General features: G+C 46.9%; 1 protein-coding gene across 2 annotated transcripts in view; it reads left to right on the forward strand.

Annotated features, from left to right (window-relative positions):
- The first annotated feature begins 1,609 nt into the window (after window positions 1-1,609).
- The window catches only part of WLS (Wnt ligand secretion mediator), a 39,257-nt gene continuing 16,090 nt past the window's right edge, over window positions 1,610-24,776 (forward strand). The window contains exons 1-2 of one of the 2 annotated variants that reach the window (XM_087733372.1): window positions 1,610-1,811; window positions 18,992-19,264. In XM_087733372.1, coding sequence (XP_087589498.1) covers window positions 1,625-1,811; window positions 18,992-19,264 — 460 coding nt within the window. In that variant the 5' untranslated portion in view covers window positions 1,610-1,624. Of the gene's footprint in view, window positions 1,812-2,215; window positions 2,475-18,991; window positions 19,265-24,776 lie in introns of those variants that run through there. The other variant, XM_009461193.2, reaches the window with a different exon arrangement.

Raw genomic sequence — 24,776 nt, forward strand, 5'->3', positions numbered from 1 at the left:
GAAAATAGCAGAAGTTGTCACTCAGAATCAAACGTTAGATTAGTATTAGATATTTCAAAATAAGCCTTTTTAATAGCAATTTAATAGCAATTGCTCTATGTGGGTATTTTTTTTTTAAATGTCAGTATAAAGTATTTGGTATAAGCCACTAACAGGCTTTGATTTTGGAAGCACATCTGTGTGAATGATCCTCGTGGGTTCATAATGGGTACGCAGGACTTGTCCATTAAGAGCTATTTTTAACAATGAAGTCATAACTGTAATGTAAAAGTAAAGCTAAAACTAAACTAAAAGTTAAACTTGCAGCATTCTAGAAGATTAGACTGTCCCGCAGTCACAAAAGGTCTAAGGTTATCCCTGACGCCTATATTCCAACTTCTGTTATTAGCCTGATGGTCAGAGGAAGAGAATTTGTTAGCTTTGCAAATGAAGAAAAGATCACAGCGGTAAAACACAGAAGTAGCACGTGAGCTTGGTTTCATTTAGTTTTTCAAGACCAGCTTTGGAAGCCAAAGACTTAGTGCTAGAAAACCAACATAAGCATTTGGGGATCACTTCTGCAATCCTTTTCAGATGGATTCTGTTGTATCCAGGATCTTGATCGTAGTATCACATCTTACTACATCATCCAAAATACCTCATCAGATCGTTGGTTGGCCTCCAGCATTATATCTTTGCATGTCTCTGGCACCCTGGGGGCCCGACGCGTGAAATGCTCCTTTGAATGCATAAACCTGAAGGGCTGGGTTCTAGACTCAGGAGAGGAATTTGCCGCTTTGCTGGGGAAGGCTTGAGTTGCCAGCTGCGGTCCTTTTTCTGGTCATGGAAAGGGCACAAAGAAAACCAGTTAGGGGCAGTGACTGAGGCCTGATCTTGGGCAGGGGCACATAGCCTCCCTCTTTCTGAAGGGAACCTCTTCCTACACATCTATTGGCAAAACATCAAGTACAAGCAGTTCTTGTGCTTACCTCCTTGGGTTGACTATACATTGTATGGTCAAGGTCTGGATAACCCTTCCCGTCGTCTTTCCTTACAAGTCAAACCCTATGCCCTCTGCTTCTCTACTCTTCCTTGAATTTCTAGATTCATTTTTGATGCTGCTACCTGTGTCATTGTAACGCGCAAAGCTCCCATGAGGCTAGGCAAGGCAAATAAGCATACAGGCGTTGTCTGTATCCTGAACGAACTGAGCATGTTGCTGGACGCCTGGTAGGTTCGGCTACAGGGCTACCGCATTGCATTGCCAACACCTCTGCAATCTTACTATGATTTCTGTTGGGTTTTTTTGCATTTTTTTCTTCTAAACTTCTTTTCTTGTCACTGACTCTTTGCTTCTGATTATTATTGGTTTGTGCCTCTAAATATTTGACCCATCTTTCATTTTGATAGTTCCTGTCTGTATTTTTGTCACCAGTTGTTTCTTTCCTGGCTTATTTGTCGTCAAGGGGTGTTTTCAGCAGCTCCCCATCTCGTTTCAGCCGCAGACGACGGTATTCTGTGCTCTTCGTTGCACGTCTGACAGGGCAGCACAGCACGGATCCCCGTGCTATCCCCTGAGTAGCTGGGAGGCACTAATGCCAAAAACCAGAGCTGGTGGCGGGGGGTAGCGAACGCATCCCGGGTGATGTGCGGGAACGTGCGAGCGGGCAGACCGCCGCCGGCCGGGAGGCGAGCGGCTTCCAGGGACCGGGACCGGGACCGGGACCGGGACGCGGCCCCCGCGCGGCCGAGCGCTCCCAACCCTCCTCTAGGGCTTGGAGACGGACGAGGGGCAGCAGGACTCGGAAAACCGCCCGGCGTGACCTGCCGAGGTGAATCACAGCGGCGCGGAGGGAAGGACAAAGCCTCGCCTCAGAGCTGCGGGAGAAAACGGGAGACAACGCGGTAGCGCCCTTCGGCCGAGACGGACGCCGCCGTGCCGCCGCCGGGCGGGGGGCCGAGCCGCCGGGGCGGGAGGGGTGCGCGGGGCAGCCCAGCCCCTCACCTGCGGCGCCGGCGGCGGCGGTGAGGGCGAGCCGCGGCTCCCCCCCGCGCACCCGGCCCGGGGCTGCGGCGGCGGGGCGGCACCGGGCGACCCCGGCCCCTCGGGGAGCCGGGCGGGGGGGGGGGGGGGGGGGCCAGGCCGGGCCCGGCGGCGGGGCTGCAGGACCGGGGAGGGGCGGCGGAGGCGGCGTCATGTGACCCGCTGCCAGCTCCTTTAAAGCAGCCACATGCAGCCGAGCAGCGGCCACAATCACGGCTGGCGGCGGCGGAGCGGGAGCCGGCTGCCGGCTGGCCCGGGCAATCAGTGCGGAGCCTGCCCGCCCGTCCCCCGCGCCGCCTGCCCCGGCCCCCCGCTTGGGGAGCGGGGGGCTAGCGCCGGGCGAAGATGGCTGGGGCCATCATCGAGAACATGAGCACCAAAAAGCTGTGCATTGTCGGGGGGATCCTGCTGGTTTTCCAAGTCATCGCCTTTCTGGTGGGAGGTCTGATCGGTGAGTGCTGAAGGTGCAAACTTTCTCTTCCTCCTCTCCTCGCTCGTGTTGTTTAGCTACTTGTTACAGTATCGCTGACTCGCTCCTATGATCTAATTAGCCCTGCCATTGTAGTTAAGAAAACACGGCTCCCTGGGCCTCTTTGTGCACATTTCACTCTAGTGCCTGCAAGAAAAGAAGGGGCAGAGAAAAGTTTTTTTGGCCTGGTTTCAGTCTGTACTTAAAGAAAGAGGAAGGGGGAAAATCTTCAGTATGGCGACTGATCGCGCAGGGAAGCCTTGCATTGCAAAGTTGGCTTTTTTAAACATATTTTTATTTTTTAAAAAATTCTTCCTCCACTCTTTTCCTACCTCTGCCCCTCCCCGTTTCTCGGCCTCCGGACCGACCGCAGGAGGAAACCTCGCCGCTTGCGATAATGATAAAAAAAATAAATTAAAAAAAAAAAAAAAAAGGAAAATTAATGGGCGCTGCTCCGGGCGAGGCCAGGACTGGTTTCGTGGTCGGGGGGGCGCGTTTGGGGGCTGCCCCCCCTCCGGCAGCCGCTCCCCGCGCCCGGCCCCGCTCCCCCCGCGCCGCCGCCCTCCCGCTTTTGTCCCGGGTCGTTTCTCCTGGGGGGGCCCCCCCTCCCCGAGCCGCTGCCAGGAGGCGCTTGAAACCCCGCGGGGTCGGCTTGGGTTTGTTCCTGCTCACGGAAAACCCGGGTGGCTGCGGGGGGGGGGGTGTCTTAAACCGCCCCCCCCCCGCCCCGGCCCCCCGCCGTGCTCCGCAGCCCCCCGCGCCCAGCCGCGGGGGACGCCCGCGTCCCCTCACCCGCGCTGGAAGCTTCCCGGGTGGCACCCAGCCTTCCCCGGGCCGCTCCCCCACGCCGGCGGGTCAGCCCGACTTCTCGCATGCAAATCTCCTCGCCTAAAACTTTTTAAGCCCAGATTGCGTTTCTTTCTTTATTAGCTGGCAGGGAGCGTTACAAAATCCTCGGGGAAGCGCCGGCATAGGATGTAACCTTTGGCAGCAAACTTGCAGTCGGGGTTTGCCATCCCTCTGCCTCCGGGGATTTTGATTTTTGCCTGGGGAAGGAGCTGGGGGATGGAAGGAGAAAGATGGAGGAGAGCAGGGTTTTGGGGCAGTCCCTGGAATTTTTTTTTTTTTTTTTTTTTACTAGAAAGCAGCTGAGTTATGCGCCGGCTCCCTGTAATGATCCTCGTATGTATCTGGCTACTTTGGCCATTTCCAGTGCTGAGATGTTCGGGAAGGGCTGGGCTGCCCTGCGGAGGAATTCCCGCCCCCAACCCTCCCCCTCGGGCGAGGGCTGGCTCCCCAGGGACTTGCTCCCCTTCCTCTGGTGCAGGCTCGTATGCGGGGCTGTTGGGATTTTCAGTAACGACTGTGGGTAGCTGAAGTCACGGTGCTCTGAAAGGGCAGCGGGAAAATTTGTCGCACTTTTTATTTGGGAGAATAAAGTTGGGCTGTTCTCGCGGTGGTCTTTATTTGAGAGATATTGAAGAAATACCTACAGCCATTCCTCAGACAGCAGATTCGGTGTTTCTAATGCACGTTAACGCTTCGCATTTGTAGCCTCTCTAATTATCTGTTCTTAAGAGCCATAGGAGTTCTACTAAACATAATTTTCAAAAACTTTCGTTTCCCTCATTCTCTTGCTTCAATTCCTCATCTTATTCACAAAGGAGGCGGTGGCAAACACTGGATTAAAACCCAGTTTTTCTAGTCCTGTGGGCCTGAACCAACGCTGAAGATTATTGGGATTGTCTTTTTTTTTTCCTTCCTTTTTTTTTTTTTTTTCTTTAAGAGCTGGTTCAAGAGCAGGTTACTGAACCCGGTGCTGATTCATTAGATAAAAAGTCTTGGCCTGTGTTGTGCAGAGAAGCCAGACTTGGTGTTCATCTTAAAAGTGTTTTTCTAGTAGCTTCTTGCTTCTAAGTTTAAAAACATAAGTTGCTTGTACAAAAGGAAGGTGTCGATTGGAAAGCCCCGTTTCTGTTGTCATCTGGGGAGGAGTGTGATAAACAGATATGTTTATGTTTAGTTTCGCAGGGAATAAACACAAATGTTTTTGTTCAGATTGGTACGGATTGGGAGATGAAAGAATTTAGATGCTGTTAGTTCAGTCTTCCATCTTGCCTATTGCCTGCCTCACCGGCTGCTGCCGCCGAGCACCCACGGTGGGGGCCCCGTCCTGGGTGGGGGGGCCCCGTCCTGGGTGGGGGGGCCCCGTCCTGGGTGGGGGGCACAAGCTGATGCTGGGAAGCTGCAGGGGCAGGTCTGCTGGGCAGGGTCTGCTGGGGCCGAGCAGCTCTTCTGCCTACAGCGATTCGAGGGCGAGTCTCAACGTCTTGCACAAACTCAGAGTAACTTCGTACCCCTGGAGTAAGTGCATCTTCTATCTGCCGGGGAGTCCTAGGGGGTTATTGTGGGCAAACTTTCTTTAATTGCTGGAAAACCCCACTTCTGATCTTTTAGCAGATAAAACTGTACTCATCAATCACCCAAACTGGTTTTTCCTCTGCAGTATTTACCACTTCTGATGCATTCAAGGATTTAAGAGGCTCATTCCCCTCTTCAGTCCAGTGGCTGTGGGGCAGCTGTGCTGACGGGCTCCAGCAGCTCCCAGCCAGCCCTCCTAGGAGCTGGAAGCCTAAGTGTATATGGTGCCTGTGAAACAACTGTGAGTTCCTACGTGTCAGCTAGGTGTGGTCCCCAACACCTGGCACAGTGACACACAAGCAGGGCATCGCAGCCCGGGGGTCTGCATGCAGCTCTTCCCAGGAACTAGCTCTGGAGCATGCCTTGCAGTTGGTGCCCTGATGTCCCTGGAAGATCTGAGCTAGTGGCTTGCGACCGATCCCTTGGATCACAGCTGGGGCCTGCAGCTCGGGGTCCTTGACCCTTTATTTAGTCCCTAGCACGTGGCATTTTGGAGGAGGCATCTGATGAGAAATGGGTCGGCGGCCGGCATTCTTCTGCAGCATGCCTGGAGAGAGCGGGTGGGGAGCAAAGCAGTGCTATGAGTACTCACGCTGCCGATAGCTCTGGCAGCAATGACACGGGACTGCTGCTTTTCAGAGAGGTGTGACACAAGGTGGGATGGGAGCTGAGGTGTCACTGAAATAGCGTTCCTGGTCTGGTTTGATCCAGTGTACCAAACAGACACCAAGAATCTAGTTATTTTAGTTTATTCAGGTCTAGACAAACCAAAATATGTACACAACTGGAACACAGCTACAAAGCTAAACCAGCTTTTCCTTTAGCAGTCAGTTAGGTCATATTTCAAAACAATGACTAAGTGCTCTATTTTAACAGATTACTTGTGCAAGTCCAAAACACACAAATGCAACGCATTGGTACCTGATATGACAACGACAACAAAGCTTCATTTTTCTGAAATTGGGGTTTTCTGCCAGTGGTGGTTCTCTAGCTAGTTTTCGAACAGTCAACTGCATAATGTCTGAGTTTTAATACGGCTTGCACATTTCCAACAGCTCTTTTATTTAGAAGCAGGAGTCTTATCAGCTCTCACATGGATTTTGCTCAGAACTGAATGTTGGCAAAGCATGAGATATAAATGTATGGGAGTCATTCCCTTACCAGGGTGAAGCTCCTGTGGCAGTCTAAGGGAGCTTTGCAAAGCTAGGGAGTGAGAAAATGCCTCAAAAGAGAATTTTATTGAGCCGTTTCTTTGTTGTCATGCTATGGTAATGAACTGTTGGCTCCAGACTACTGGGACTGTCACTGCTTCAAACCCTCCTGTTTTCAAACCCTGCAGAATTTCTGGTGTCTGCTTCACTCCGTGGTAAACATCTTGTTTAAAGGTTATGCTTCTGGATTGTGTGTGTTATGTGTACAGTTAGGATGTATCAGTACTAGATAAAACATGATCCATAATTTAGTCATAATAAAACCCCATCTTCACTACCCCGCTGTAAGTGATAGCATACACGTATTATAGGAGAATGGGATAAAACAGGAATGGTTTCTGTTATCATTCAAGGCAGCATTAATGTTTGTGAGAAATTAGGCTAATGCTAATTTACAGTCATGCGGGCATTCCCAGGAGCTCTCGCATACTATGCATATGTATGCTCTCTGCCTTTTCAATATACGGTGTGGGTTTAGCCAGGTATCTGGCATCCTGGCTGTCTCCAGGGGTGCCACCAGGCTTGTACAGGCTTTGAGTTGTGCTAACCAGCCACAGTGGAGCCAGGTTAGCTGGTGACTGCCTTGGGCTCGGCCGGAGGACAAACCTTCCCACAGCTGGACCAGCTGCAGCATCCCTCTGGCCGTGCTTGTTACTGGGCGTTTTGACCAGGGCGTTCTGACGGAGGTCACACCACAACTGCTGCTCTAGGGCCAAAGGTGAGCCAGGACGCCGTCTGTCCTCTCCTTTGGACTGCTGGCCAGGTGGTAGAAATTTTGTGTGTATGGAAATCTGACTTGGCTCTAGTGTGGGTTCAATGCCTCTTTGTTTTCTTTAAACGAAACTTTTGATTACAAATTATCTTCCTCTGTATACCTTTTGGGAAGCTGTTGATGGTGTTCCTCTTTCTAATTTCCTTTGCATCCTGGAATTCTTTTATATATACGGTATTTTAAAAAGAAGAAAAAAAAAAAAAAAGAAAGAAAACGGACTTTACTGCTCAAATCTGTCCAGAGTTTGTGGAGAGAGCGGGAAATTTTGTGTTAATCGAGTCCCAAAGTATGGGGCACTTTTCGAAATGCTCCGTAGCTCTGCAGCTCCCACAGAGCACTGGAGAACGCTGAGCCTCCTGGGTGCTGCTGGCGCCCAGGCAGGGCTTCATGTGTCTCGGTGGGCTTTGTGCCGCTGCCTGACCACCACAAAAGCTGGGCAGATGTACAAACCTGCAGCCTCTGACTCTGGCATGCTTGCTAGCTTGTGCTCCCCTGAATGGTCTGGTCTGTTCTAACGACCCAGGGTCAAGAAATTACCCCACCTTCCCTGCGGCTTTCTCTCTCCATTACTTTAGTCAAGCAAAGCGATGTGCCCCTGGTTTTCCAGTCCCACGGGAGGCTGTAGCAAAGAGCAAAGCTGCTGGGCAGGTGGGCAAGCTGCAATGGAGGGCACAGGAGGAAATCGGACAGCAGAGCTCTCTGGAGCAATATCCCTGCTTCAAAACTGTGATTTTTTTGTTCCTTTAGAGAAGTTATTGAAAAGACAACTTTTCAATAACTTATTTTATGTGAGTTACTTCTAGGACTACAAGGACACCTTGTCCCAAGTCACAGATTATCTTGGTTTCAGTTCAAATGAGCTGACTGAATGCAGGAGAAGCTCTCTGTCGTGAAGACAAAGTCCAGGAGCAGGCATACATACAGTTAAGTACTGAAAGGCCTGTGCCCAACCATACGCTTTACAAACTTAACTGATTGGAAAAGTGGAGGTATTTATTTAGCACATGAGTCTTCTGGGACGAGGGGGATGCCTTTAAGAAGGTGCAGGTTCACTGCTCCCTTGCCTCGGCTTAAGGTTGAAAAAACAGAATTGTTTTGACTGGAGCAAATAAAACTCTTACTTGTGTGTCTCGCCCAGAGAGATAATGAGTCATGTGTATAAATGGCTGAGCAGCTATCAACAATTCCAGTTCATTATCTAAATGTCTGATTTGGCTTCTGAGCAGAGAGTTTCCAGGATTTAATTTTCTTTCCTGGGATTTCATTACCTTCTTAGGGCTGAACTGATCTTTTGACAGGAGAGACGCTCTGATTTCTAAGGTATGTGCATGCAGCCTGCTAGGGAAGAGTGTCTGTGGGCTCCAGGACAAAGACCATTTTTATGTGCCTGACTTTCTTTCATCACCGGCCTCTCCAGAAGATGGGCAAGCTGTGCTGAATAGGTCGGTGCTGTACCGTGGACATGAATGCCAATAGACTGCTCTGTATAGACACATTCCTTTAGTGCTGCAGCCTTGGCAGAAGCACTGGGAGCCGATGAAAAAGCAGACATGAAAGGTCATGTCTATTTAGTTTAGGTCTGCTCAATTCTTCTTTTTAAGAGCTGTAACTGTAGCTGAATGGGCAAATGTGCCAGAGATGGCGAGTTCCCAGGCAGAAATGTCCATGCTGGGGGCCTGAGGAGCGGGCAGCGAGGCTGTAAATCCTCCGAGGCACTAGTTTTTTTGCTCTTCTCACAGTTGCATCACTTCCGAACTACAGTTAACTTGGGAGAGGTGCATCAGGGAAACTGTGCCTTGTACTTTACGTAAAGACGGTCCTCTTGCTGCTTCTCTTTTCTACTGTGTTGGTACTAACTACGCAGGCTTGGTTTTAAACATGACCAAGAGGTGGTCGTGCTGCCTTTCGGCGCTTTGCAAGGGATAACGATTAAGCAGGAAGTCTTTTTTCGTTAGTAAATAACCTTTATGGTCTTTGAAGTCAAGTTATAACTCTCCGATAGCCTCGGAAAGCCTTTGAAGGGCACAAGGTGTCCATCTGCTCCAGGACTGCCTGCTGCTGGCCCCAGCCTGGGGAAATGCCCGAGGATCTGATCCCTCCTATTCAAATGCAGATGAAATTCTTTACATATCTGAGTATTGGCGGTTTCAGGGTATCTTGTTATCTGTAGTGGTCGGCTTGGAGACTTTCAGGCTGTCGCTCAGGAGAAAAGCTGCTGGATAACATCGGGTCATACTGCTATTTTAGACCTCTGTTTGCAGGGATTTAATATCTTGGCTGGGCGTAGCAGGAAATGCATTTCACCCGAGTTGAAAATTGACAAAGGATGACTTGGAAGAAGATCAAACTGTCTGTGGCGATTAGTAAATCAGTTCTACTTTATTTCCCCCCCCCCTTTCTTTTAAATAAAATATTTTTGAATATATATTTCTGCATTTATGGGATTTGTACTGCTAGTGTTCCCTTCATTTGCATTTGTTGCTGCTGTTGCATATGTATATGAATCATGGGGGTCATTCATTCAGTTCTCCAGCAAATATACTTGTACTCTACTGCCTCATAAGGTTTTATTGCTTTGTGACTTGCCTGGGGCTGAGGGAATAATCCCTTATCTGTGAGAGCAAGATTGTTCCCCAGAAGCCCTTTGGTTGGTGTTCGGTGGCAGCAGCCTTGCAGGGTGCTTGGACTCCGGTTCCCACAGTGGGGATCCTGACTGCACTTTCAGGTTTAAAGGCTCTGGGCACAGCTGCTCCTCTGGCTCTTTGAGAACTGATTTATTGTAGAAAATCTCCAGTTTGTGCTGCTCTAAAGAGGCCATGCTTGCACGGACGACTTTTCTGCTAGCACGGCCCAAAGCTGCAAAAGTAGCATTGAAGAACAAACCTTGAGCAAAAAAAAACCAGCCACCCCTCCAACATGAATACACATAGATCTCTCTAGCTACTGCATGGTTATAGGAAGCTAAGAAAGCATAGAAATTCCTCAAAACCACAGTAAGACTGTTCTGCTGGCTGTAGTGCTTGGTTAGGGACCTCCAAATCCTGACAGCTCATGTCCCACCCCAGGCTGCTATAAGATGGTAGGTTTGAGTTTGGCAGAGGTCTGGTCTGCCGTCTGTGCCACCAAATATCATCTTTCATCCAGCCATGCTCTGAACCGGGTCAGGACTACCATCACCCTCCAAATGAGGTGGGAAAGCCAGTGCTGCCCAAGCCAATCCTGTCGCTAGAGGAGGTACGTGCACAGCCCAGTCCTGGCTTGTTCTTCACGTCCAAAGCAGGAGACCTGAATGCAGAACACGAACTTGGGTCAGCAATCTCCCAAACTAGGCTTTGGTAGTTTGGACAGGTTCCTTTTCATGGTCTGAAACAAAAAAAGACAGAAACCTGTAGCATTTAAAAATCTACTGGAGACAACACAAATAAGGGTGTTCAGCTGCAATACTATGTCTGGCAATTCCCACTGTAAATAAGGATGGAAATGGTGCCCTGGGGATTTAAAGGACTATGGGCTTCTATGAATAGGTAGTGGCTTTTTTGTTTGGTTTGGTTTGGTTTTTTTAAAGATTAATTAGATTATTTAAATGTACAGCAATTCTGCATATAAAAGCTGCTGCAGTATTCAGAAAAAGGCTTTCACGTAGCTTGTGAAATAGTAACTAGTAATAAAAAATAGTAATTTAAAGACTGCGTTAGTGGTCACTCTCATTAACTTATTAAACTGGTAGCATCAAGGTCAGGAAAGAGGAAGGTAGAAAAGAAAACTTCCATGCTGAAATAAATATATATTTATAAATAATAAGTATATGTAATGTTATTCAGGTTCTCACTGTTCTAGTTGGAAAAGCTCAGTCCGTCGATGATAAATTAGCTTGTTTATTCCTATCCTGCTGTCGGTTAGTGTAATGAAGCAGAAGTCCATTGTGTGTGCTCGTTGGGTAGTGATGGCTCTGCACCGAAGGGGGTAATTGAGTAGAAAAGCAGAATGCTCCTGGTGCATGGGAGAAGTTAACACCACATGAGGTCAGTAGGATTCAAGCTTTAATCAATGTAGACACAATGCAATTGAGATTTTCTAAAGGGCTTGTTTATACTGTGAGAGCAAGGGTCAGTAGTTAATTTGAAATGCTGTAGGTGTTCTAGATGAGAAGGTACAAAATATATATCATAGAGGTAAGTATTCATGTGGGAGAAGAGGGGGATGTTATTCTTGTAACTGGGCTGAATGCCTTGTTTGCAGGAGTATGGAGGAGGGAAGAAGGAAGGAATTATTTGAGGGTTTATCACAGGAGCTTTTTAAAGATCTGCTTAATTTATTGAAATTAATAAACTGAGTGATGGTGGCTCTTACGCAAATCTAGGCATATGTAATATTGTAAAATGAAACTATTGAAAAATTGAGCTCGCTTATCTCATAGTAAATATTCCTTTTTTTTTTTTTTTTTTTTAACCTAAAGAGTTAAGTCTAAATACAGTGAAACAGTTGTGGGGTTTTTTTTCTCTGAGGAATGGTTCCTGAGTTAAGCCCCTTTGCAGGCAGGATCTTATTTTCTGCTTTTCTTCTCAGAAAAGAAATGGGCAATGAATGCTTACATGTTAATGGAGATAGATTGCTTCAAGGACAGTATAGCTGAAACTAAAGGAAAGCTATTATTGCTGTACTAGAGAGATGTTAAAGCCTTACCGGCTTAACCCCCATCAACGTTTCAACTGGGACTTCAAGAATTAAAAAAAAAAAAAAATTAGTTCTACAGCTGCTTTGTGCTATTTGCTAGCATCTTTCAGGGTAGGGCCAGTGGGCTATGAATGGTGCTAGAGTTTGTCTAAATGAGTGTCTCTGTTCCATTTGCCCTCGCCCATCCCCAGGTACCATCACTACCATGCTTTGCAGGAGAGGTAAGCCCAAGAGATAGGTAGGAACAAGTTTTGCTTGTGGCACAAAGATGTGAAAGGGTATTTATTAAAGATTTACAGCCATTTGGAGAAAGTAGGCTTTATTTTCTTCTTTCTTAAAACCATTAGGTCTTCTTCGTTTTTTCTTGTAGAAATTTGATGGTGAAATGTCATTTTTCCCATGTTTGAAGATTTATTAAAGGTTCATTGCCACTAAAAAGCTTCCTTACTCTACTGGGTTTTGCTTTCTCTTTTTGTATTCTACCTCAACTAAGCTTTGGGCCCCTAAGTTTTCTGTAGGGCAGCCAAGCATCAGCTGTAAACGCACCCAAAAGTGGGAGGGAGTGAGTTGGGTGGAGAACAGCAGAAACATCTGTGGAGGTGAGGGAAGAGCAAGGCCTGGGACACAGTATGCAGGAGAACTGGGAGCTCTAGGGAAAACCAGCTGTGACTTTTCCGAGATGAAAAGTGAACTATGTTGGTGGTCGAATTGTGTCATGTCCATACGATGTGCTCCATGGCAGATGCTCTCATGCAACCACCAAATAAGTGGATTGTAAACGCAGTTGCTGCTTGGCGCGGAGAGGCTTCACCCTTGCAGGCAAGAGCAGGATTTCCCAATGCCTCTCTTGATCCAGTGTACGATTTCACAGAATGGTAAGACTTTGTCTGTCTGATCTCCTGGGTTGTAGAAGCAGCTTTAAAAACTGTTTTGAGGAATGAAGCGTGGCTATTTGATGTGGGGCGAAGATTCAGGGCATTTGGAGGGGAGAGAGTGAAGAAAGTGGCAACTAAAAATCTGAAGAAGTGGAATATATGCTCATTAGGACTCATTGCGTGCACATGATCCAGCTGGCAGTAATCTCTACCGCATGTAAACTCAACTTTGACTGCTATATAGTAACTTAATATTTAGTCTGTATGTGAAATGATAAAAATGGGGATGAGGGGGCAGCAAGAGCAGCACATCAGCATCCCAGGAGCAGTAACCACCTTGAAGACCTGGTGGGATAATGCCCTGAGTGCTCTGCTCTGACCTCCTGGCTGAACCCTGCCATGAGCAGGAGGTTGGATGAGAGACTTCCTGAGGTCCCATCCCATCCAGAGTAACTCTGGTTCCTCAGCATCAAACAGTTCTATTCCCTTTGAACCAAAGCAGCATATTTCTGTAATATGAAGCTCTAGCTTTTGTTTGAAAAATTATGTTAACAAAATCAAGGTTGGGATGCTGTGATCAATTACTTATACTTGTATTGATTGGGGGAATCGGTTTTTACTTTCATTTTTAAGTAACCATACTAGGAGGATTAAGTCTCAACTAAAACTTTTGCCAGCTCCCTCACCCCTCAAAATACTCCGTTTGTTTCACTTAGTTGGCCACAGTGTTACACTCATCTTGAGCGGAATTAAAACTTTCCATTCTGAGGATTTCCCAAAGCCAGACTTTAGAGCATAGTGGCAACCGGGATCTAACCCAGTGGCTCAAGAAAGCAAGACACCTGTGATGGACAGGCCTGGATCCCCCGTGTTCCTTCAGAGTACCCCACTATTTACCAGTTTGCTGGGTATTTGGGGCAGGATGCTCAGTTTCTTCAGCAAATACTGTAGGGTTTTGCTATGGAAAATATAGGGGGGCAGAAGCAGCACTGGATGGCTCAGGGTGTCTCGACCGTGTGTTGAATCACTTCAGCTGTTTGCTTCCAATCGTACTCTGTTTAGTCCATGTGAAGTGAAAGAATTTCAATTCCATTTGAGATGTAGGAGAGAAATCCTCTGTATCTTGGCAATGAGGATGGTCACCAATGCTGAGAAACCAAATCATGACATCTTTTGGTGAATCAGGTCATAAGATCTTTGACCTGTCTGACCAGTAGATGTAAGGTATGCTGAGATGTCTCCTTCAACTCCTCTTATTTGGAGTTATTCTATAACACTCATCTTCTTAGTTTTAGGTGAAACACTGCTACCAATTCAACATGAGACTGAGTAGTTTTGGATCATTCAAAACTGAAAGCAGTTCAACTTCTGTCCATCCCCCTGCCATAAATATCTCTTTTTTAACTGTTGCTGTTTCCTGGGGACATAGCTTGAGAAAATCCATATGCTTGAGCCAATGTACCATTGGCTATGTGCTACTTTCAATATGAAAAGTCTCACTGAAAGCCTTGCTGGAAATTATATGCAAGAGTTGCTTCAGTGTGTAAGACAGCTGAAATGGCTTTGAAAGTTCATCAGAAGTCCTCTCTGGGAAGCAGTGACCATGCTGCTGAAGGCACCTGGCTCTCCCGGGGGCTCGCTGGCTAAAGCTGCTGCAAGGAGCTGTGCTTCCATGGCAGAGAATGGCAGGGTCTGCAGTGAACCCATGTAATTTGGGATAACCTTGGGGCTTTTGCAGTGAGCTAGGCACCTCCAAAGCCTCTTCTGGAGGAGATGGAGTGGGCGGCTTCCCCGTTCCCCAGCAGCATGTGGGGTGGCTGTGTCAGCCGGTCACCACATACCTTTAAGGTAAGTGTGTTTATAGCATATATGCAAAGAAGCTTCAAAGAGGGTAAACTGTATTCACTCCCCAAACTAGTATGAAAACCAGTGAACTGCAAAGGTGAGGTTGCTCAGACTCTGTTGGGTTTATTTTCATGTCTGTGCTTGCCTGGGTTTTTAAGGAAGATTTAATGAAGGTTTGTCCCATCAGAGTTAAGGAGGGCTCTGGTGGTGACAGTCACCTCCTGCCCGCTTCCCACGGGCACAGGCACGCCAGCTCCTTGGAGATCATGGCTGTTGCTCTGAAAGCGTTTGCTGTGAATCATCCTGTCTCTAAACTTGTCTGTGGGAAGTTTTTTCTCTTAAGTAGGGGGGTTGGAAGTATCCACTGACAGTGCTAGCAGCTCCGCTGGCCTTGTGCCTATGGCTTTTGGCATCCAGCACTGCTGAGGTTGAACCCCTTGGAGTGAGGGGTCTCTGCCCAGTGCCTGCGCACAGCCCCTGGAGCCAGGGCTCCTGCATGGGGGCTCCCCAGGCAGCCCCAACCCAAGCTCGCAGGGTTGGCTCCTGGAGAGCCGTGTTCCAGACCAGCTCTGCAGAACCCTGCTGATAAAAGCCCTGCTCCTTGGTTACCCTGCTAACCCCTCCAAATGGTACCTGCATTACTGCAGTGCTTCCCTTTACAGCGAGCAGACTGGAACATGGGCTGAGGCTTATCCACTGTAATATGCACAAACGGCTATTTAATTATTTACAGGCTGACATATATCATTTAATATATAAAGCTGAACCATCTACCAGCCCACAGGCAGAATGACTGAAAGCAGCCTGCTTGGCACCACGTTTTAACTGAAATCCCTCGGTGCTAGCTTTGTTTTGCATAGCACTTTGTAATACTGTTAGTTGACTTGGCTGCAGTTTCACAAAGCATTTTTTTCCACTTGGTTCAACACTCACTTGAATTTAATGGGACTGGAGCCAAACAAGTAATGCAAGCCAAGTGCCGACGTTTGTTTGGTGTGCAGTTCCCAACAAGGAATATATATAGTAATTGTCTCTTGCTCCTCAAAGCTGTAACTTTGGCAGAGGGGATACTTGAGTTAGCACGCCAAGGATTTAAAATCATAATCAGTCAGTGATGAAAACATGTATTTATGGCTATAATGAGTTGCATCAAAGCAAGAAACATTCATCTTCTCTGTAGAAGTAACAATGTCTCTTAATTCAGAAATGCCTACCTTTAAATCACACACAGATCTGTCAAAGTGAAACAGCTCTGAGAGCTTGGCCTGAACGTCCGGCTTATTTCACAACAATATCCCTAATATTCACTTACAGCTGTAATTTTAGCCACGGTTACTAGGTTCTGCATCGAGGCATGATAAAGGAACCTTGCACCAGTTTATGCACGTATGGCACATCGTTAAAGCATTCTGTAATCCTGGACTTGCAGTTAGATTTCTTGTTTGTTTGTTGAATGCTTTATTTTATTCTATTTTGCTGTTCCTTTCTGGCATATCAATGATTTGTTCTTTTGGGGGGCTGCTGTAATGTATGAGCTATGGTTCCCAGAGGACTGCTGGATGTAGCGAGGGTTTGAGATGCAGCAGTGCTACATATCTCTGATGCACTTAGGCTGTGGATTGATAGTGAGAGCAGGTGTGAATCTGGAAGTATTCCTGCTTAAGCAAATCCCTTTCCTTTTAGCCTACCCTTTATGCCAGCATCACTGCTACTTTTCAGCTGGAAGAAACTTATTGCTGTAAAAAAAATTTGAAAAAATGTAGTTTATAAACAACTGCTTTTTAATAACTTCCTCCCGACTTGCACGTTGAGTCATGTCTCCCCTGTCTGTAGGAAGGAGTGCAGATGTCATCTTTCTAACGAGGTGGCATGTTAGTGAAGATGCTACGCAGGGTTCCTGGCTTGGATCCCAAAAAGCAACAGAGCTGCTGTTGTGATGCTGTGCCCAAATGACAAGGGAGCCAGGTCTGAATCATCTGGGTGTAGCGCGTGCGGATGTCAGCGTGCTGAGCCTGCCCAAACCTTGCGCCGCTCGGGAACCCTGAGCTGGCTCTGCCCCGCACGGGGCTGGGGGTGGCTGGGTGGGTGTTGCTCAGTTTGGGTTTGTTTTTCTCACTGAAATACTTGCAGTTTGTAGGTAGAGTGTTATTGCTTGCTGCTGGAGGTTTTTAGCGGGCTCTGATCTGTTTGGGAAGTCCTGGACCATCTGTCAGAATGAGGATGGTGACAATGTGAAAGCAGCCTTCTACAGGAGCCCGCGGGCTGGCCAGCTTACCCCCAATTTTACGTGACTGCCCCAGCACCTTTTCTCTGGAGACTTCGACATTAAGTCATCTGTTGTTCTATATGCCTGGATATCTGTTATTCTATATGCTACTTCTGTTTTAACTCATAGTATAGGAAAGTTTCAATGCCTATCACTTGCATTAGAGCATTTTTACATTGTTAGGTTAGATTTGTGCTTAAATTTTTGAATTTCAAGTCCTATTTTCATTTTTAAAAGGGCTGGATAGTTTGGGGTTTTTCATAAATGTCATTTCACAAGAAACTTGTATGACATAACTTTAATTTCTTCAAATTATAGTGAAAACAGAAATTAAGTAAAACTCTTTAACAGCTTAGAAAGAAAGAGTTAACCTACTCCATCTGCTTCCCAAAACCTGCAAAGCTGGAAGGAATTCATTACAGCCTGTCCAATAGTACCTTGCTGGTAATATTTCAGAAAATAGGACAGTTCTGGTTTAATTGCAGTGAAATGTATTGGGTGTTAACATGTGTTGAGCTGGGTGTTGTACAAAAAAATACTTCTTTCTATGACAAAAAAGGAATAGATCCATAAGGGACAGGGGAATTACTGACCTTCTGGTCGCTGGACTTTCTGACCCATGGAAGCCCTTCTGATCATACTGGGGAGATGAGGAACTGGAGCATCTCCAGCTCTGCTCGCCTCCCTAGTTTGCCAGTTCTGTGATGCATTAAAATAGCATTAAAATATTTATTTCCCAAATGATATTGGAAAGAGGGCAGAAGAGCTGTCATAGGAAGTCTTTGCATGGAAGAACTATGTTAGAAATGTATTTGAGTTTTTAAAAGCCTTTTCTTTCTCTCAGAATTGAAGGTGTTTTATGCTGAAATTCTGGCTGAATGTAGAATGTATTTCTTTTCTGCTTTCATCCCTATTTGTACTTCAGAATTTCTGACTGTTTCCTCCACAATGTAAAGCCTGAGCTGTATAAATCCTCCATAGCTTTAATTATCTCATCTGGGATGTTATACATTATCCTGATACAATAAAAATTAGTATCCTGTACACGTGCCCAAAGCCTCGCCGCCTGCTGTGGTGATGGGGGCAGTGCAGAGTATGGGGAGCACTTCAGAGCCAAGATCTCTATTAAGCTTCTTTTCTCCCAATATCTTAAAAACCCCTGTGGCTAGGGGAAAAAGAGAGACAAATCTTTGGTTGTAATAATCATTAGTTCACACCTGATTTATAGCAAAAGGAAGAAATACCTTCATGCAAAATGTTTCTCTACATTTAGCAGCAGTGGGCGAGCACGGATCTTTGGAGCATAATGGAGGTGGCCAGCTTGCCTGCTGTTTTCCATGTAGGGAGTTTTGGTGAGGCTGAGATGGCTCCCACAGCAAGTTTGTGGACAGCAGGTGTGGGTGATGGCCCTGGGCTGGGTTAGATGCTGAGTGGTGCTGGTCTATCCCTTTACAAGGATTCAGGCTAACTTGCATCCCTTGTTTGGGCACGCTCCCTTGGCAGCTGTGTGATGGAGGCAGGACCGGCTCCGCTAGCAGTGTGATTAGAGAAGCAGCAAAAGCACTGCTGCCTCCAGCAGCGATGGCAAAAATCCATGAGAATGGTCCATTGGCGATGGTGCTTGTGGGTGATAACCTCACAGGATAGAAACTTGTTTGCATTTAGCTCGGTTTTCTGAAGATGCTTTGCTTACCTTACTAATTTGAGCTATGTTGGGATGAGGATATACCCCCACATAAAGTGGGAGTGTGAAGTGGAAGTGGCACTAATGCCATGCTGCCGCGAGGCTCATCATCCCTGTGGAAGATGAGACAGTTATGGCCCAGGGAGGGCTGTACCACCTTCTTCACTTGGCATACTGCAGATCAGGTCACCGGTGGGTGTGAAAGTAAGTACAGAAAAATTAATGCAGCAATATCCAGTTTATCAGTGCTGGGAGCATTTTAAAAGCCTTTCTGCCCAAGAAAACGTGTGGCTGTGCGTGGTTTGAACCACTGCGGTAAGCCCTGCTCTGCTCTGCTCTGCTCTGCAGGACCACAAGGTCTAGGATTAGTTCATCTAGGTTTGTGATATCCACATGTTTTGCAAGTGGATTTGTTCGAGTGAGCAAACTAGAAAAGCGTATGCACAGAAAAAGATGCCAGTAACTTTCCGTGTGATTTTGGTGTAACTGAGGTATCTGAGACTGATCCGGCAGATTCCCACTGCTTCAGCTAATCCTGATTTGATCCCACTGCAAAGTCAGTCATATGTCTGTAGACGTAATAAACTTAATTACTTAACTGCAAGATCAAGGAGCTGTGAAGGAGAATCATTTGATGCATTTGTTTTAAATTGCCTTCAAATAGTTGAATGGGGAGCTGCATATTTTGATGGGGAAACCACTATGTAAGATATCTAAAGATGCTAAAAATGTGCTTCTCTTCCATTTGCAGCTCCCAGCCCCACTACAGCTGTTCCTTACGTGTCAGTGAAATGCATTGATATAAGAAAAAACCACCACAAAACCAAGTGGCTAACGCCCTGGGGACCCAACCACTGCGAGAAGATCAAAGACTTCGACGAGGCGATGAGCAGGCAGATAGAAGCCAATGATATCGTGTTTGCCGTGCACGTTCCCCTCCCCAACAAGGAGATGAGCCCTTGGTTCCAGTTCATGCTTTTCATCATGCAGCTGGACATCGCATTCAAGATGGACAATGACCTAAGTAAGTCCCTCTCCATCGTTTGTTAGATGCTGACTGTGGTCTAATTTCCCAAGGTGTTTCTCTTAAAGTTGCTTTTTTCTCGCACCATATGTTAACTGCTACAGTGCCTCCATACAGTGAGGTGATACAGGAGCATGTTCTAAAGGTGAGAATCGGTAATGAGACATTTCAATATGTATCTTTGCAGGGAAAGCTGTTCATGCTGCACTAGCAAGTAGCTAAGCAGATGATGAGCAGGTTCCCCGTTTTAAAGTACGTAAACCATCAGCAACTACACTAGTTTAAATCCAGCAATTCACTTTCACAGCATATGCTCCTGGGTTTCATATTGTTTTCCAAAATATTCCAGGATGCTGAGTGCACAGCAACAGTTTGCAGTCGATAATACAGCCCAGCCCTTTCCTGCTTCTTTCCTTCTGCTTCTACATGTTCCCATCCCGTCCCTTGCGCTGCCTCTGCATGTGCCTGGCCCCGTGCTGAGCTGCATCGTGCAGCCTCCTCAGCACAAACTTGAGTTTGGCTGGGCGAGCTTTCTGACCGGTTAGCAGGTGGACTTGGTTGCTGCCATACAAGTAGCACCAGGGCCACCACTGAAAATCTGCTGGAGCAGGTGAGGAGTGGGGATGTCCCTACTGGAGGCAGCATGTCTGCCGGAGCAGCAGCATCACCTCGCTCTGCTCTAGTTTGCTCTAGTTTCAATCTGTGTGGAGGTGGTGAAATGCAGAGTCATGAGATTTTTTTTATTATTATTATTATTTTTATAAATGTCTCTGCCCCAGAAATCCTTTATACAAAGACTTGAACTGGTTACTCGTTTCCCAGTGCTGAAGACTTTAAGCCATGGTATTTTGCTCTATGTTTGCCAGATGCTTTTGTGTGATGAGTTTCTAAACTGTGACCCAAAGTACTTAGTAAATGAAGTTATTGATCCATAAGTTTACATGAGGAGCTCATAAGAAGGATTGCTCATGTCTGAGTTCTTAAACACGCGCTCTCCATTGGGCACCAGTTGCAGAAGAGTTGATGTTTATTTACTGAGCCTTTGTCATAATAACAACTTCAACTTCTTTAGTTTGAGGTTGGTTGTTGGTGAACTGAAATAGTTTCCCTACCTTCCATCAATTGTTGTGAGATACATTTTTTGCTAGGATTTGATACATGCAGATGGAAAGTACCTTCTGGCCTTGAAACTGCAGTGGTCCAAATTAACTGGAAAACTGTACAGGTACAGGAACCATGGAAGAAGCTGTTTTACTGGGATTCACCCTTAGTGCCTGGAAGAAGATAAAAAATAAATAATGAAAAAAACAAAACAAAACAAAATCCCAAACAACAAAAAAACCAAACTCAAAAATAGCCCTGCAAAAAAAATCTGCAAAATGATGTTGGGAGCAGCAAGGGCAAGACTGATCTGCCCTTACTGAAAGAAAAGTTGTATGTGTGTTTGCATGTTTTAAAGTGTTTGGGGAAAAAGCCTTCTCTCTAACAATTATAACCTAATGATGACTAAACAATTTACTTTTCAAGCTGGTCTGCACTGGGGCTTCTGTAGCTCTTTCTCTGGCTGCAGCTGGTCTGTTGGTCTGGCTCCAGTGTTCACAAGACCAGGTGGTGGATCAGTTCAGGGAGCAAATCTGTTTCAGAAACTGGCTGCTGGGTTGGGGATGTGGACTAGGAAATGTGCGTGCTGGTGCTGGGGGAGCTGGCAGCCTGCACCCCAGGGATGGCAGCCAGGGCACTGCAGATCTGCTGAAGCTTTTATGACAGCTTTACATTTCCTTTACTGCCTTGCCTGCTCAGCGTGGACCTGTTCCTTCCTAGCCATTTAATGTATCGTCATTAAGATAAGTTAAAAATGAGATTGTATAAAGCTTACATATGTATTCTTATCCCTGTAATTACCTCTCAAAATCAGAGAGTAGCTTTGTAACTTTATTAAGGCCTCAACTTCTTAGACTTCACTAGATGATTGCATTTAGAGAAATAACTCTTTGTTCCAAGGCTTTTAAAGTCAAACCGCTGAGCTGGAGTCAGTAACTGGCTGAGCACCTGGGAGCAGGTTGCTAAAATGCTAAACAAGCTTTTGACGGTAATTTCTCCTGTAAGTGCAGAGAGCCTTTTCTTCAGGTCATTATTTGTGCTGTTCAGTGACCAAGTCCTTCAAAGATGGGAACTTTTTTTGAGGTTTAAAAGCAGAAAAGCTTGTCTTGGGCCGCCCTCTGGGTAATAAAAGCAAGGTTTGGGGGTGAGCTGTACCACTTCTGCAGCTGGGAAAGACTCCATTTCTGGTCATTATCAGTTCAGTTGCTGCTGGTGGTTTTTGTTTATAAGAAGCATTTGGAGACGAGGGACATTAATACTTCTTATGGTATGAGCTTACTTGGCACATCTTGAAGGTTTTCTTTCATTGACTGAAGAAAGTATTTTAAAATGCTATTTTCCTACGCTTTGTGCCAAGCTGAAGGCAGATGTAAATTAAGTGTAAAATCTAAGAAACTAGTAACACATTGCTTGCTAGATTATGTCGTAACAGATGAAATAAAAATAAATCTTGTTAAGCCAAAATAATTACATATGTGTCTCTATCTTGCTGCTAACTTTGCATTAGTGTTAAGAGCTTCATTGATTAGACAATTGGAATTAGCTCCTCAAAAGAGCCAACACTAAAGATGTGAAATAACCTCATCTCTTCTTTTAAATCAACAATTTGAATTTCTTTGCTCAAGCTTTAATCCAAGATCTCAAAGACAGCAGTCACCCTGTTAATGCCAACACGGGCTGGTGCCAAACCAGGGATGGCTCCTGGAAGGCATCGCAGCTGTTAAAGCCTCTGCCAGTCACTGTCGTAATGACTGACTTGAAGCTGCCTCAGATCATCTAGGAAAGCAGCACCGCCTGGTTACTGCAAATGCTCTTATTCTCCTGAAGAAGCTGGTTGCCTGTCTCCCTGAGGAAACATCTTCGTCTCTGGTGGCTCCCAAAACCCCGCAGCGTGATCCGAAGACGTTAAAGTCAATGCGAGCCGTGCAAGGGTCCTGGGCTCAGTTGCTCTCCCCTTCTTGGTCTTCACAGGGATGCTGCCAAGCCACATCTCAAACTGTCGCCTGCTTTTCTTTGCAAGGGCATGTGGTCGTCCTCTTCCCCTGCAATCTGTAAGCAAGGCCAATGCACAGAACAAAAACTTACATCCGCCGCGAGTCTGTGGGCTCGGGTTTTCCGGGGGCGCTGGCTGCTGCAGCCCTCCTGGGAGAGAGAGGGATGCTGCGGGGCGGGGGCGGCGAGGCTGCCCGTAGGGAGACGTCGGGGTGACTCACGGGCCTGACGCAGGCGCTTCCCCTCACCTCCGGAGAGACAGAGTCAGGCCTGTGTGTCAGCCCTCCTCATCCAGCCAGCAAGGGTTTTCCTGGGGCGGAGGGAAAGGGCAGCCCTCGCAAGGTGCCCTGGGGAGCAGGGGAGCTGCCGGCAGCTTTGCAGGGGCTGGGCACCCCAAAAGGCCCGTGGGATCTGCACCCTTCAGAGGAGAAACCAGCCTTGATTACATTTGCCTTGGGAACTTGCTCTGAACTTGCAAAATGCAGATGTTTAGAAAGGTTTTTGAAAAGCAGATGTTTTTGAAATGCAGATGTTTAGAAGCTGAGCTGCTTCCCTTGTGTTTACCCTTCACGGAAAGCTGAGAGAGACTCAGACTTGCTGTTTCTCTGAGGAAAAGGCTATTTCTGTGCCCAAGCTGTTCTTGTCCTTTTTTGATGCATTGTGCATTCAATTATTAAAAAACCCTTTCCAGAACAGGGAAAGGCGGTGGCAGAGAAATGAGATGAAGCTACCTTAAAACCACCTGTACCTCAATTGCAAAAGCTGCAATGGGAAAGCTTCGCGCCTCTCACAAGGACAGCAACACCTGAAAGTAGGATCCGCTCCCACTGTGGTGTAAAATGTCCTGTTTGCAGGGACTGCGGGAAGCCCTCCAGCACTCACACCGCTGCAGACACGGGGCAGCGGCCGGAGCCACCCACCCCTGCCATCCATCTGTGGGGCAGCCTGCTGCCGGCTGCATCCCCAGGGGAGCAGCGGCCATCCTGTGGTTTCCAGCCATCAGAGATCTCCTGTGCACAAAAGGCTTCTTTTGAAGCTGAAGCGTTACTCCATTACTGCGCAATTAGGTCTGGTTCCCATCACTGGATTTGAGGAACGCCGGGCGCTTTCAGGGGAGGGATGAAGGCTGTTCAGCTCATCGAGGACTTCTCCAAATAACCCCTGCCCTCGGAAGGACGGTCCCTGCTCCCAGACAGGACAGGTGGCTGAGCTGGCCGCTGGAGCCACCTGTCCTTTGCCCGCACCTTTCTCCTGGGAGCAGAGCGGCACTGCGGCCGTCCGTGGATGGGGTTGCTGGTAGCAAGTGTGCAAATCCCCTTTCCTTGGCAGGTTAGGCAGTCACATCTCTGTTCCCTGCACACCAGATTCACTTTAAAATTCATTCCTGCTTCGCTTTAGTTGTTGCTTCTTGGCACATCTTGCTGCTGGGCTGTCATGGGCAGGATACCTTGGAGAAGGGTGGGAGGATGTGCTGTGATCTTGGATCTTGGAGGGGATTTATCTTTTTTTTTTTTTAATTATTATTTATTTATTTATTTATTGGGTTGGTCTGCTGCCATGGGCCTGGGCCATTTGCATTTGGCAAGCTGCGATGTTCTTAACAGGGAACATCAGTCCTTCTCTCTGAGCTGCTTTGCAGCATGACCTTCTACGTGCTAAGAAATAATTCACTGGTATCTGTCCTCAGCTGGAGCAGGGATCTGGAGGCTGCTTGCTCCCTGACAGCCACAGGCTTCAGGAGCCCCCAGAGCTGGGCTCTTCCTGCCTCGGTTTCACCTTGTGGAAAAGTAAACCCGAAATTGCTTAGTATTGGATTTACATCTAGGAATGCAATGTCCCTGCGGAGTACAAAGTGATGGTTGCACTGTGCTGGGCATTGGATAATGATGCCTTTATTTATCACATGGCATAACAGTATGGAGGGGCCTTTACAAATTTTCAGCCTAAAAAAAAAAACCCAACCACTTGTTTTCTTCTCTTTTTATATCTAGTGAACTTAAAATGTTAGTCAGTGAGAATGACTTCCAGTTTCTTTGCAGTTGGAAAGCAATTGTGTACAGTCGGATGGCTGAGCACTGCGGGCTCCTGTTCAGATTCATCCAATTTTGGTCTCTTTGGTAGGTTTTGTAATTTTAGAGAGCTGGTGAAGCATGGAAGTGTAATGCAAATAATTTTAGCATTTCTTCTGTTTGCATATGCTTCTTTCCAGACAGCTGTATTAGTATGCAGCTGGCACAGAGCCATCTTCTGAAACAACTTCTCTATTTTTAGACTATTGTAATGTGAGTGAAGATATCCTGTGCTAATATCATACTATGAAGTGAGTCATGGAAAAGATCTCGGACACTGAAGGTCTGACAGTAAAATGCCAATGTGAAAAAATACACTGGCAGTGCTCGGAGCATGAGCGGTACCGGGG

This window comes from Nipponia nippon, unplaced genomic scaffold, assembly GCF_047370975.1.
Source record: "Nipponia nippon isolate SJK-2023a ecotype South Korea unplaced genomic scaffold, ASM4737097v1 scaffold_5, whole genome shotgun sequence".
NCBI classification, from domain to species: Eukaryota; Metazoa; Chordata; class Aves; order Pelecaniformes; family Threskiornithidae; genus Nipponia; species Nipponia nippon.